Source organism: Cuculus canorus, chromosome 2, assembly GCF_017976375.1.
Source record: "Cuculus canorus isolate bCucCan1 chromosome 2, bCucCan1.pri, whole genome shotgun sequence".
Classification (NCBI taxonomy): Eukaryota; Metazoa; Chordata; class Aves; order Cuculiformes; family Cuculidae; genus Cuculus; species Cuculus canorus.
In genome coordinates this window covers 136,665,361-136,679,465 of record NC_071402.1, presented here as the reverse complement: position 1 = coordinate 136,679,465, position 14,105 = coordinate 136,665,361, and the positions used below count along the sequence as shown (strand labels likewise).

The window sequence follows — 14,105 nt, the reverse complement described above, 5'->3', positions numbered from 1 at the left end:
TTATAACACTGCATGGCATAGTTCATAAAAGTTCAGCCTAATAATTTTAGTTTGTTGAGAACTCTGTAATGGTAGCACATCTGAGAACTGCTGAGAGTTGTCTCTTCTTGTCTGAACACCTTCATTCATCTTATAGTGAAAATAACACAGGGAAGTCAACTAGGTGCTACTTTAATGGTGATCTACAATAGTCAAATATTTTCCAAGTTCAGAAACTTTTTGTTGATAATACAGAAAAGAAAAACCCACAAAAGAAAAATCATAACAATTGCTGTTTGGTATGTTTATCTACATTTGAAAGCCTTTAACGATATGACTGTGTAGTTAGCCTTTGGGTTTTTTTGCTAAGAAAGTTATTTGTGGTAATTTAGACACAATATTACATAAGTGATATTTATAATTTATATTCATGCTAAAACTTGTTATAGTCATGTAGCTTTCAGTTTCCAGTATGCTTGTCATACTTATCCAAAGCGGAGTGTCATCACTGCTTTAACTGCATCAATATGTTTAAAACAGCAAAACTTGTAAATGTGAAGAGGCCCTCCTACATAGTTTGCAGATCTACTGTTTACTGAAAACTTCCAATAGCAGTGTCAATGAGCGCTGAAGTTTCTGCATAAACCTTTTCAGTTAAAGGAGAAAAAAAATAAAAAGAAAATAGATATAGGAAAATCATTCACATTGATGCTAGGATTTTATATGTGCCATTGTTTTTGCATAGTTTAGAACTGACTACATATGAAGTACACATGACAACTTCAGAATAGATGTAAGTGAAGTATACAAATACAGGAACTTAAACACAACCACTCCCAACATTTACAGTTGTTTTGCACAGTAAAATGCATGCATATGTGTATGATTATATGTTGATAAAATACTGTTGTAACTGTACAGCGTGCCGATTAAATGTTGTGCTCATGGGTGGAGAGGAAACAAAACTAATTTTGAGATTTTATGGAGTATTTTGTAAGTTTAAGTTTTCTTCACAGGAACTAATGCTGTCACACTAGAATAAGTGTGAGGCCAGGGTGACTAGCAGTCTACAGGGTAGGATTTCAGTGTGATGAGGCTTCATGGAAAATTTTATTATATTCTCCAACTGGATTGCATTTTTTTTCTTCCTGAGAGGCACTTAGTGCCTGTTTAAAGGATTAACAGTACTGGCTCTTCACGTCTGCAGCAGCTCTCATAACATCTTCCTCTGCCAGCTAAAGTCCTACTGCAAAACAAGCATCTTCTTGCATGTGAGAGGGAAAGTACTTTTATCTGAACTTAAGAATTTAATGTTTGAGCAAATAAGCTGTCATTGTACTTGTTACTTCTGTTCATTATTAATAGGTGTTCTTTAGAAAATGAACTCTTATGTGGCCATCATGTTTGGTGTGGCCCTGTGCGTCACACAGACCCACACCTGCTCTTATGCCTCCCAAGATGCACGAAAACATGACAAGGAAGTCACAGAGAATTTGTGATGCTGGAAAAAAAATAGGCTTTCAAACTTCACAGATACTACTTTAGAAATAACTGTAAAAGTATCTATTACCTTTAGGTCATGATGGTTTGTTTTGTTTGTTCAACAAGTTGGGGGGCTTGGGGAGTATTTTGCATTTTGTTTTTTTCTTTCCCAGTTTGTATGGTAGTTGCTCCTCTGCTGATTTTCTTTCCATGTTTCAGGACGTGAGCTGCAGTAGTTACATAGAAATGATGAAAATAGATAAATTTATTTGAAAAACAGTATAGTTTTAGCATAAATAATTGAATGTTCCTCTTCTTTTTCTTACAGAACGGTTTACACAGTACAGTCCTAAAAATCTTAGACAAGCATGGAATAAGTAAGTTGTGGTTTGTTTGTTTATTTTAATTATTACTTTGACACTTCAAGGATATGATTCATGCCAAGCTGAAGTTACCGTAGTTAACTTGAAATGGTTTTATCCTTTTTAATTACAGTATGAGTCTGAAATTACTGAAATATTATTCTTTCCCCAATGTTTTTGAATTGCCAGTTACTGGTAAATAGGGAGAAACTGTATAGTGTAATATTTTTGTCTTTAGGATGTCAGTTGGCAAATGTATTGAGTTCACTGGGAGATGCTCTTATTGCTTTGGGCTATCAGTTTTGAATCTTGTTTTCTCTGTTCCACTATAACAATTAAAAGACTTTTAAATAATATGTTTTTCATCAATTTTGAGTGTTGTTTCCACATAATCATTCCCTGTTGCCAGGTCCATATGGTCGCTGCTATGAGATATGATGATACTGTTGTATGTTTTAATTACCATGGCTGAAAAAAGTCAATGTGTATTCATTGCTATTCATGGCTTTTTTTTTTTCATGTAATGTTTCCTGAAATTTCTCACATTTACATCAGATGAACACTGATATATATATATATTGTGCTCAAAATCCCGCAAGTTTGCCTAGCAGGCCAGGAATGCCTGACAAATTATCCGGGGCAATGGGCACAAACTGGAGCACAGTACATTCTACTCGAACATGAGGAATAACTTTTTACAGCGAAGGTGGCAGAGCACTGGAACAGGCTGCCCAGAGATACTGTGGATTCTCATTCTCTGGAGATTTTCAAAACCCACCTTGATGTGCTCCTGTGCAACCTGCTCCAAATGAACCTGCTTTCGCATAAGGGTTGGATGAGATGATCTCCAGAGGTCCCTTCCAACCCTGACCATTCTGTGATTCTGTGATTTCTCAGCACATGGAGAGTCTTTGTAGGCAGGATATTTGGGCAGCACTGTGTTGAGTGATTATCATCTTTTATATTTTGAAGTAAGTATACACTGTGTGAGTTGCACGAATAGGATAACAGCTATATCAACAACTGGTCTTGTCAGAAAAATTGTTAGAATTTTTCTCTGCTCTTTTTTAACCAATGTTTTTTGCAACAGGCCTTTGCTCTGCCAGCATTGCTATTTTCTTTCTGATACTCATTCCTAATTTTATTGTTGGTACCAACTGGCTGTCGTGTTGGTAGTTTACTAGGGAGTTCAAGAGGTGTATCAGCAGGGGAGTGAAGCATCTCCTTCTCCAAGTTCACTGAAGTTGAAGCTACAAAATGTTCTGGTGAAGGAACTTCCTTTTATAAGGAAAAAAAAGTTAGTGGTACAGTAAGAGGCCAAATCCTTTTTCAATATCCTAATTTATTAGTAATGGAAAGTGTGTACAGCTCTAAAATTCGTAGCGTGGTCACTTGCCCAAGATGTGATGAGTTTTATACCTACTTTGCCATTCTATTATTTCTTTGCCATCTGCTTCTTAACCCAGTTTGGTCCAACGTTTAGGACTGAAGCACAAAGGCATTTTTTCATTAAAAAAAACCCAAACCAGCCTTTTGAAATTGTGGTTAACTGAGAGAGGAGAAATCTCATTATGTACCAGGATCATAGTTGAAATTAGCTGCTGGTTGTTGGATGTGATGCCATTAAATGTTCATCCTTTGAGTCAGAACCTGTATTTCTGCAGTGCCAAGAATCTTTTATGACTCTGTAGCTTACTCTGTATTATTACTGGATCCTTCATAATTAGGAGTAACTTTCTGATTCCTGCAATGGGACACTGAAATTGACAGAGCTGAAGCCAGTGAAGCTCTTCACAATAGTTAAGTCTCACCTACCTGAGTTCATTGACTTTCAACAGTCTATAGAAAATTACTCAGCTTGTCCAGTTCAGACTGGGACCCTCATTTGGTGGCTTTTGTGGAAGAGTCCATCTCCTGTTTACTCTAAGGGAGAAATAGGAAGATCAGCTTGACTTGTTATTAGCTTATGTGAATTTCTTAAACAGTTTTGCCAGTTCTTGTGGTTTTTGCAGGCATGTTGCAATGTTTGACTCTACATCATTCTTACTGCTTGGATTAATGTAATTCCCTGAAAATCACAGTTTTCATTTAGGAAAGTAAGTGACTAGAATTGTCTGATTTCTGTCCTTTAACAATGAACAAAGTTGCAAGTTTGTCTTTCCTTTGAAATCCAAAAGCTTGGAAGAAGCAATTATATTACAACATAGACAATTCAATCTGGATTGGGAAACAAGGACAAGAAAACTAATACTGATGTGAATATGTTTGCTTGGGCGCATATATATGTGTAAGTAATGTGAATAGATACTGGCACGCTATTCCATCCATTCTGCAAATATGGAGTGAGTGTTTCCCTGTTTTAACAGTGATTAGACCTAGCAGTATCTCCTATGTATGAGTAAGTTTTGAATTTTAAAAGTTGAAATCTTATATTTCCTTCAAGAATATTGCATGAAATTTCTGTTAATATAAACTATAAATACAGTTTGCTTAAAACAAACCCAATCTCTGATGCTTAATAATTGACACAAGTTATGATAACATCACAAGCTGATTTAAATAAGGTCAGAGCTTTTTTATTTCTAGGAAAACTCTTTAAAAGATATTTCTATATTTTCAGTGCTTTGTACATAAGGGATTTACTATTTTTCAGCATAAATGAAAAGACTGAAGGACTGAAAGCAGTGACAATACATAGACTTCAGTGCTACATATGTGTGGTTCTACTGTAATGAGAAATATTCAGTGCCTTCAAATTATGTATCATTTACATTCAAAACTTAAAGGATTTTCTTTTTTTTAGTGTAAGTTTTTATCTGTGTGCTGTATTAAAGCATTGTTGCTTGCTAAGTTGTAGTTAGAGGTGTATAAATATTTCTGTTATATACATATTCCCAAGAGTGTATAATTTGGCTATAAAACTTAATACATGGCCAGAGTGATTCATTCTAGAAATTTTCTTTATTAGCATGTTTCAAAAAGCAGCAATCTCTGATCGTAAAAAAAAAAAAAAAAATACTTTTTTAACTTTCTCATTTAATTTGTTGAAGACTATTGCTGACATAAGAATATTTCATTTGAAATAGAATTGTTTTAAGTATAGTTGGGATAAATATGAGACCTAAGACAGGGAGAAAAAGATAGAGCCTTTTGCTTCTAAGTATGCATTGGTTTTGTTACAGACTTACTTCCTGTTGATGTTTTAGTACCTTTGTAAGATATACTTAAAGCACAATATCTGTGGTCTTGGAAGAATTTAAGTGTGTACTTAAACATATCTGAGGTGAAGTCTTGTTGCTACATTACATAGAGGGGATTGCTACATAGAGATTGTTGCTACATAGAGAGGGGATTGAGATACAAATAAATTAAGGAATCTGTCACACCTGAACTGCAAAACAGAGTGCGGCGTTGAACTTTGTGCTCTCAGAACGGAAGAGAATACCTTTGATTTTCCAAGTACAATAAAGTTTTCACCATCTACTGTTCCATCTTTCAGGCATAGTCTGGCCCTTTATCTTGCCTATATATATGTTTTGAGGTCCTAGCATGGAAGAGTGAGAGCATGGGTTTAGAAGTCTTAGAAGTTTACCTCAAAACATATATTATGATTCAGTTTAAGCAAGGAGAGGTTACTAGAAGGAAGAATAACATTCTTCCAACATCTACCAAGCTAGTATCCTGTCTGTAAGGCAGAGGGAACAGAGGCAGGAAACTCCAACTCCAACCCGCCCCTGCTCCCCAAAAAATGAAAAGTCACAGATGGTAGATTGAGGTCAAAATAAATGCACCTGACTGACAACACCAGCTTCTATGAGATGTGAATTTTAAAGGCAGAGCCAGACAGTAGAACAATGATGGACACAAAGCAGTGGCTCTTCAGTTCTCAGTCTAATTGGAAATTATCTAAAAGTGTAGAATCTAACTGCAATGACAAAGTGAAATCGAGCAGGCTTATAATTTAAGTTGGATCCATAAAGTTCTTAGAATAGAATTGATCAACATTAGAGAGGCTGCTTTTGGGGAGTGTTTGAGGGAAATAATGTAACTCACACTTGCAGTGAATTAAGTTCTTTGAGGACTTTAATACAGAATTTCTTCACTGATTGTCAAACTGCCTAAAGATTGTAAAGAGAATATTTACTAGATAAGATGTGATTTATAAATTTTGTAGAAAATATTTATAATGTTAGGAAACAAAACTTATATTGACAGTTGTTTCTATCAGTATAAATCTTCACGTACATTGCATGACCTAACATATTGTGGAATGTGATAATAAAATACTGGTCTAAAAAGAACTAAGAAGTGGTAATCTGATCTTCCTATGGAGTCCATAATGAATTTGATTTTCACCTTTTTTCCTGAACTTTTCTTTTTAATTATCCCTACACAATAAAAACCAAGAACAGCTCTGCCTTCAGAATGCCATGCAACCTCTTTCACTTTGCAAAAGCTTCTCCATAATAATAAACTCTTACAGAAGTATAACAAAAGAGAACTAATTATCCTCGTGTATATTTGGTAGGATATAAAAAGCTTTTTCAGATCCTTCTGTCATAATGGGTTGCATTGTGAGAAAAGGTGCAGCTGAAAACAAATTCTGCCCTACAAAAATAGGACTACCACTTCATAATTCCCCAACATGGCAGTATTTATTATATAAATAAGCCTTTATTCTCATGGCTAATCCCACTGCTGGGTATTTCTTCCTCTAACAAGATGGTCTCTGTACTTGATACCTCCCTTCCTGAGGCCAGGTTGTTTAAAAGTTGTGTTCCAGGATGGACTGGCCTATTTTGGGACTGTTATTTAGTGAAAGCTTCCTGAAGACAGCAAAGTGAGTGAATAGAGATGAGTACGTGTATTTTAAGTCTATATTTCAAGTATGACAAAGCGTATGGAATTTACACCTGAGACTTGGGAAGAGGTTTTGGATTGGATTTTTTGTTTTGTTTGGGTTTCTTTTTGTTTGTTTGTTTGGTTGGTTGGTTGTTTTTTGTTTGTTTTTTTAATAAAATATTTGCCTTAGTGGGGTTTTGACTAAAGACAAAATTCTCTTCTAATTGTCATTTTTTTCACCTTCATCTCCTGTCCCTTCACCAGGATTGCTTATTGTAATGTAGTTTGTAGTGCCACTGAGGAATGTTCAAGCTCTGAAGTGTAGTAGGAACAAAAAGCTTTAGTGTTGTCATTGCTGAAAACTTTCTAATGGATAAAAACTAAGTAATAAGAATATAAAACTATATATGTGCAAAAAGTGGATTATATGTGTATGACTGTGCAGTTGCAGTATGCTGAGGTTGCACTGGGGCTGTCCCTTCACTTGCATTTGAGGAGTGACTGGAAATCATGTTGGGAGGGAGGAAGCAAGGACAGAAACCAGGCACAAAATGAAAAAAATTTGTAGAACTGTTTGTGATTTAGAGGCATACAAACCAGGCCCTGTTTCCTGATGATTTTCAGTGATACTGCTGTACCAAAAAAAAAAAAAAAAAATCTTTAATTTCCCATTTTGTTTTTTTCTTTTCATATTTCCTATAAACATCCCTTTTATGAGCCATAGAATGATAGAAGTGCTTGATTGGAAAAGATCTTTGAGACCATCGTGTCCAACCGTACTTGTCCACTACTAAATCATATCCCTAAGCAACTCATCTACTCATCTTTTAAAAACCTCAAGGGATGGTGACTCAGTCACCTCCCTGGGAAGCCTGTTCCAATGCCCAATAACCTACCTCCTCAGTGAAGGAATTTTTCCTAATATCTAATCTGAACCTCTCCTGGTATAGCTTGAGGCCATTCCCTCTCATCCTATCGCTGATCACTTGGGAGAAAAGACCAACACTTAACTCACTACAACCTCCTTTCTGTTGTAGAGAGCAATAAGGTTTCCCCTCAGCCTCCTTTTCTCCAGGCTAAACAACCCCAGTTCCCTCAGCCGCTCCTTATAAGACTTGTTCTCCAGCCCCTTCACCAGCTTCATTGTCCTTCTCTGGACACGCTCCAGAGCCTCAGTGTCCCTTATAGTGAGAGGCCCAAAACTGAACACAGTGTTCAAGGTGTGGCCTCATCAATGCTGAGTCCAGGGGCAGCATCACTTCCCTGGACCTGCTGGCCAGGCTGTTTCTGATACAGACCATAGAATCATAGAATAAATCATAGAATAGTTTGGTTGGAAGGGACCTTAAAGATCACCCAGTTCCACCCCCCCCTGCCATGGGCAGGGACACCTCCCACTGGATCAGGCTGCCCAAGGCCCCATCCAACCTGGCCTTGAACACCTCCAGGGATGGGGCAGCCGCAGCTTCCCTGGGCAACCTGTGCCAGTGCCTCAACACTTCCATGGTGAAGAAATTCCTCCTTATGTCTAGTCTAAATCTGCCCCTCTCCAGTTTATACCCGTTGTCCCTCGTCCTATCACTACAGGCCTTTGTGAACAGTCCCCAGGTTTCTTGTAGCTCCTTCAGGTACTGGAAGATCGCTATAAGGTCTCCTCAGAGCTCTCTCTTCTCCAGGCTGAACAACCCCAACTCTTTCAGCCTGTCCTCCTATGGAAGGTGCTCCAGCCCTCCGATCATCTTTGTAGCCCTCCTCTGGACCTATTCGAAGAGATGCCATTGGCCTTCTCGTCCACCCAGACACACTGCTGGCTGATGTTCGGTCGCTGTCAACCAACACCCCCAGGTCCTTCTCCAGGCAGCTTTCCAGCCACTTTTCCCCAAGCCTGTAGCTGCAAAGGGCTGTTGTGTCTCAAATGCAGGAGCCTGCACTTAGCCTTGTTAAACCTCATCCCTTTGGTTGTCTCCACCCATCGATCCAGCCTGTCCCGATCCCTCTGCAAAGCGTTACCTTTTTGCCTGAGGGACCTTAGGAATCCTACCACGACCAAACCTCTGTTAAGGCGCTGTACAAAGAGCCCGTTTATCAGCACAGTCGGCGATGCGCGGTTTCCATCAGCGCCGCCGGCAGGGGGCGCGCTCGAGCCGGCGCCGGGCGCTCGGGGACCCGCGGCGGGGACAGACGCTTGTCCTTGGCAATGGTTTCCTAACACTGCTTTTTTTGTTTGTTTATTTCGTTACTTAATAGGTTTTATTCAATTATTTTCAGAGTGGTGGAAGCTGCGTGCTTACGCTTAAGTGTCTTTTTTTTTGTGTGTCTCCTGCTGTGCATCGCGCCCGCTTAGTGCGTTTGATGTGTTTCTGGCCCCATGCGACGGCTCGGCTGCGAAAGTGGGAAAGGCAAAATTCTCAGCCCAGATCAGGAACGGTTAGTGCTGAACTGAAATGCACTGCAGGTTTTGTCAGCTTTATGGTAGTGAATTATATGATGCTGATTGAAGCCAATGCCTGAGAAAGATCGCTGGAGTTTCTCTATTTATCCTTTTGCCAAGATGAAAAATTCTTTACGGGTTACATTTGAATGTTTCTTTCAAATTGGAGAGACTGAAAATTGCTATAATGTTATACATTTAAAAATTTGGAGGGGGGGGGGAGAGACCGTTCCTAATAGGCCTTATTGATAGAATATTTATCCTGACATTCAAATTTTGCTTTATTTAAAATCCTGCCTCTTTTGTCTTGCTAAGCCTTAGGTATTGTGTTACATCCTCTTGGCCCAGTTAAAAATATTAATAAACCTCCTAAACTGACTGCAAAAGCCTTTGTCCTCTTTTTCAGACTACTAATAACTTTTAAGTTTTTTTCATTAGTGAGATTACATTATTGCACTCCTGTATGTTTCACATCCATGACAGCTGTAAAAATACAGTATGAAAGTACATGGATGTTCTTTGTTGTCTTATGCAATACCTAATTCACTTTCTGGCATTGGACTAGAGTCTATTGGCATTGTTATCTCTGAACCTATACATATTTTGGCTTATTTGTCACTGAAAGTAATTGTTTGTAATCATCTATGCTCTGTCTTGTTTGTAGATTTTCTGCCTGCATCTCTCACTCTTATTAATCTCTTTGCACTATTTTTTTTTTGTCCTCTGTGGTATTTTCAGCATCTAAGAGTTGATTCAGTATGCAGTGCATCCCTTAGTCCAGTTCATTAATAAAGATGTTAAATAAAACTGTGACTAACACTAATCCTTCTGGCACACAGCTGGACACTTCCCTTCCAACTCAGTAGATTGCCACTCATCATTACCCTTAGCTTATGGTCTGTCAGGCAGTTTTCAGTCTATGAGATATTGTATCACATCCCAGCTCTTCAGAATTTGTCCACGGAGCAAGATTTTTTAGAGAAACTGTCAAACATTATCTCAGTTGCTTTGTTTAGTCTATTTTTTAAAATTATCAGTTTTTCTGATGTCTTGTTCATTAGTCATCTCTTTCTTTGATTGCCATTTTGTCTTTTGCATCCCTTCTGTCTACATTTTGTTTCTGTTGTCTATATTTTGCTTTCTTTATTGTGTGTCACCATCCAGCAACGCCTTTGCCAAGACTCCTTACTTGAAAATCAGAAAGAAAGTATATATATTTAAGTCTAGTAAAATGCTTTAGAAGGTAGAGAAAAATTAGCTAACGTTACAGTATCTACAGTAATAAGACAAATGAGGAAAGAACTCTTCTTGTGTAGGTTTCCTGAAAAGACTTTTAAAGGTTGCCTTATGTTTGTCTGCTATCCTTATAATTGCTTAAGAATTCCTTAAGATATTGAGATGTATATCACATCGACATATTTATTTGGTGTTCCCAGGTATGATTTTTTTTTCGAAGTATGTTCTTCATTAATGTTTTTGAGTACTTACTGATCAGCTGTTTTCAGATGGTTCCAGATGTTCATTTTCCTTATGCATTTCTACATGCCGATGTTTTTATTAATTTCTCAGAATTATGTTTTTGGTAGCCTGTAACTCATATGTTGCCATAGTGTCTGTATTTCTTGGTTTGGAGTCTAATACTTTCTGATCAGAGGCACCAGGCATCATTGTATCCTCGCACTCCTAATTCTGCCCTCTTTGTTGGAGTTCTGTACCACCGGCCTCTGTGCTGAAATCTTTCTTCTCTAGGTAATGACATTGCTGACAAAATTGAGTCTCAGAGATGTCTTTTAAAAATATTTGTCTGAGGAATTGAAGACGTACCCTGAAGACAGTAATATAAGTGAAGTTGTCCTTACACCTGGGTCTCTCGTTATTTGCATGTAGCTGATAGAAGTGAAGAGTTTTTGCAACACAAGAGCCAAAACAACAGGCTTCTTCAGAATTGGGCTGGTGTTTGAAAGCGCTTAGTGCTAAGTAACCACAGTTGGCTTAAGTGGCTTGATGTTTTCCACTATGTTTTGCGGTGGATAATTTTTCTTTAACTCAAGGGTTCCTATGGTTTTCATCTTAGGATGTCAGAAATGTATGCAATTCTGGAGGATGGTGCAGACAGGCCATAAGTGTAATGATATGAATAATGCCGCTGAGTTTTGTTACCTCTGCAGATGGTTTAAGCTGATCTCAAAACCCATGCCTTGTGGATCTGTTGCCAGCCAGAGATTTACAGACAGTAGTTCAGGTTTCTGCAGTGGTACAAACATCACAAAATACCTTTACCTTAGACAAATACATACTTCACTGACTTTTATGATGATTTGGTATGGGTTTTTCAGCGTAATTTTGACCACCAGCTTGCCTGTGGTAGGGTGGTAGTCATAGGTATTTGAATATTACCATTCATAAGAGTCTCCTGTGACAGTCTCCCAGGATATATTGCATTTTTTTTCTAGAAAATTTTAATTGATTCCTTTCCTGTGTTTCTGGCCGCAACGTTTCATGTATCTGCCTTCAGATTTCTGACTTCTTTCCTGCTGTATAGAACAGGGAAACAAGATTTTTTGCTTTTTCATGCAGTTTTTTTGAATTAGTGATGCAGAAACACATAGCATTGTAGGAGACTAATTTCTAAGCCGTGATTTATTTCAAAACTTGCAGTTATTTGCTAGCCAAACAGTTTTCATAATCAAGTTTAATGATTTCTTTCAATAACCTAACTTAGAACATTTGAAGCTATTGTTTGGGAATTTGTGAGAAATGCTGGCTGCAGGCAGATCATCATGTATATATGCTCAGTGCCTGACTGATCCGAGTGTCAAAATGAGAAGATAGGAGACAATAATCCTCGCTGATGCATTAAAATGGAGAGGTTAGATGATGTGTCATCAGCCATACACTGTGAATAACAAGCCTCGGCATAGGGCTGGTGCACCTGTCATTGCTGGAGGGCAAAGAGGCAAGTGGTTCCAAAGGGAACTGACCTTTTTCTTTCAGGCACTGAGTCAATCCCATATCCTGAGGCACACATTCTGCGTTAAAATTATTATAACTCTCCTGGTATTATGCTGAACAACAGATTCTGGTAAGAATCTATGGAAAAAAACCATAAAGTGATGGTGGTTTGTGTATTGTTTTTAGTTAAGCCTTTATATGAAATATATTCTGTAATTTTGAGCAGAGTTATGTTCTTCTCTGATAAGGGAAATTTAATTGAAGTTTAAAATAAAATTTTGAAGTGTTGTTTGTCTGAAGTAGCAGCTTGCTGGATACCAAAATGTAAATCACAGTATTTATCACTAAATAGGATTCACAAAAACCTGCATTCTTTTAAATAATGTAACATGTAATACAATGTATATCCACTATCTGCTAACCTCAGCTGAATTTATATCCGTAAGATCTGATTTACAAAAAGACAACTTTCTGTTAAATTATTCAGATCTCATAATAATTGATCTTACAGAGTTGATCTTATGCTGGAGCATATTTGATCATAAATTCAATGAAAGCAGCCACCATCTTTGTGATGTTTGTCCAGCTAAATCCTTCAGTGAATAAAATAATAAAGATGCCAGCTGTGTTTGTTTTATGATCACTGCTGCAATAGGAGGCTGGAAATATAAATGAGTAAAACCTCTGATTTTTAATGCTGGATTTATGAACTCAGAATCTTACTGCAAAGGATTTTAATAGAAAAAATAAAACTTTTACTTCTGTCATATTATCATAAATGTATTTTTTGCCTTTTATTAAAATCTATTGTTTAGGAATCCAGAGTAGTTTTTAAATAGTACTATTGTTTTGGCCCAAACTTAAAAACTTTTATAAAAGCCTTATAAAAGCAAGACACTTAAGCTTTCCAGTCTGATACCATTGCAAGTTAAGAATGGACCGTAATTTTTACTTTGCCTTCTTTGGTTAGATTCTATAGCAGTCTTAAAGCTTATTTTACTACTGTGTTCTCTTAATGTTCCTCAGACTCATTTTACCATTCTGATATAAAAAAATCATGCTCCAGATTATTTTGACCTTCCCTCAGTATTACGACTTTTGTAGAATAGTGTTACATTCTTTTTATTTCTTTCATATTTGATCCTTAAAGTGCCCTTGAGTCAGGCTTTATTCTGCAACCATAAGGGCATGAATCTTTCCCGAGATGTTGACAGATAGTGTTTGGTGAATATCATTTTTCTGTCAGATACAGCTTATGTCTATGCTGCTAACTAAAGCAGAGCCAGGGACTATCTTCTGGCCCTGAGGCCATGTGGCAGACCTTAGCTACAGCTGTACTAAGTAATGCTTGGGTGTGCATCTCCTGTGGGCTTTGTGTGGTCCCCATACAGCTGCAGGTGCAATTATTATTTTTGGGGCATTCAGTATTAGCTTTTTCATCCAAAATTTCCATAATAATGTAAGACTAGTGCTGCAGGCCATGTGAATTGTATTGTCTAGCATAAGACTGAAGGTGATGGCACACCCTACTTATAGGAGGCTGCTATATGCTCCCTTTTGGGAATGGTCCCTGGCATGGTGTGTTCCCTGAACTACATCTTGGAGTCGTTTTGGAGAATGCTATTTGGCATGGGGCAAAATAGTCTGGAGGATAATGTGGACACTCAGTATTTGAGTGGTCAGGCTGTCTCTCTAGCCCTGCTTGATTTGACAATATAGGTTTCAACACAGAGATTCCTACTATTCCCTGCCTCTTGCACACTTGAGCAAAGTCCCAGTGAAGTTTCTTCTCTCGCTGTAATGCTAGCATCGCTTGTCACCTAGGCCTGAAGTCTTAGAGCTGTTTTTATGTCATCTGTCCTATCCTGTGCATCCAGACTGATGTATACATTTTACAATTTTCTTTTTCTCTCCAGCTTTTCTAAGATATTTTTTTCCTTCCCCAAGACCAACTCTGTCACTCAGATCTCAATTATTGTAGTATGTTTCTCACATCCTCTCATCACCAAAATAATTCTTTACATCATATAAAAAACAACAGGTAAATTCAGTTTATT

At 37.6% G+C, this 14,105-nt stretch overlaps 1 protein-coding gene across 3 annotated transcripts in view; it reads left to right on the top strand.

Moving 5' to 3' along the window:
- CDK14 (cyclin dependent kinase 14) overlaps positions 1-14,105 on the top strand; it is a 318,721-nt gene that overhangs the window by 224,849 nt on the left and 79,767 nt on the right. For all 3 annotated transcript variants that reach the window (XM_054059028.1, XM_054059029.1, XM_054059027.1), the window contains one exon: positions 1,790-1,838. In XM_054059028.1, coding sequence (XP_053915003.1) covers positions 1,790-1,838 — 49 coding nt within the window. The remainder of the gene's footprint in view (positions 1-1,789; positions 1,839-14,105) is intronic.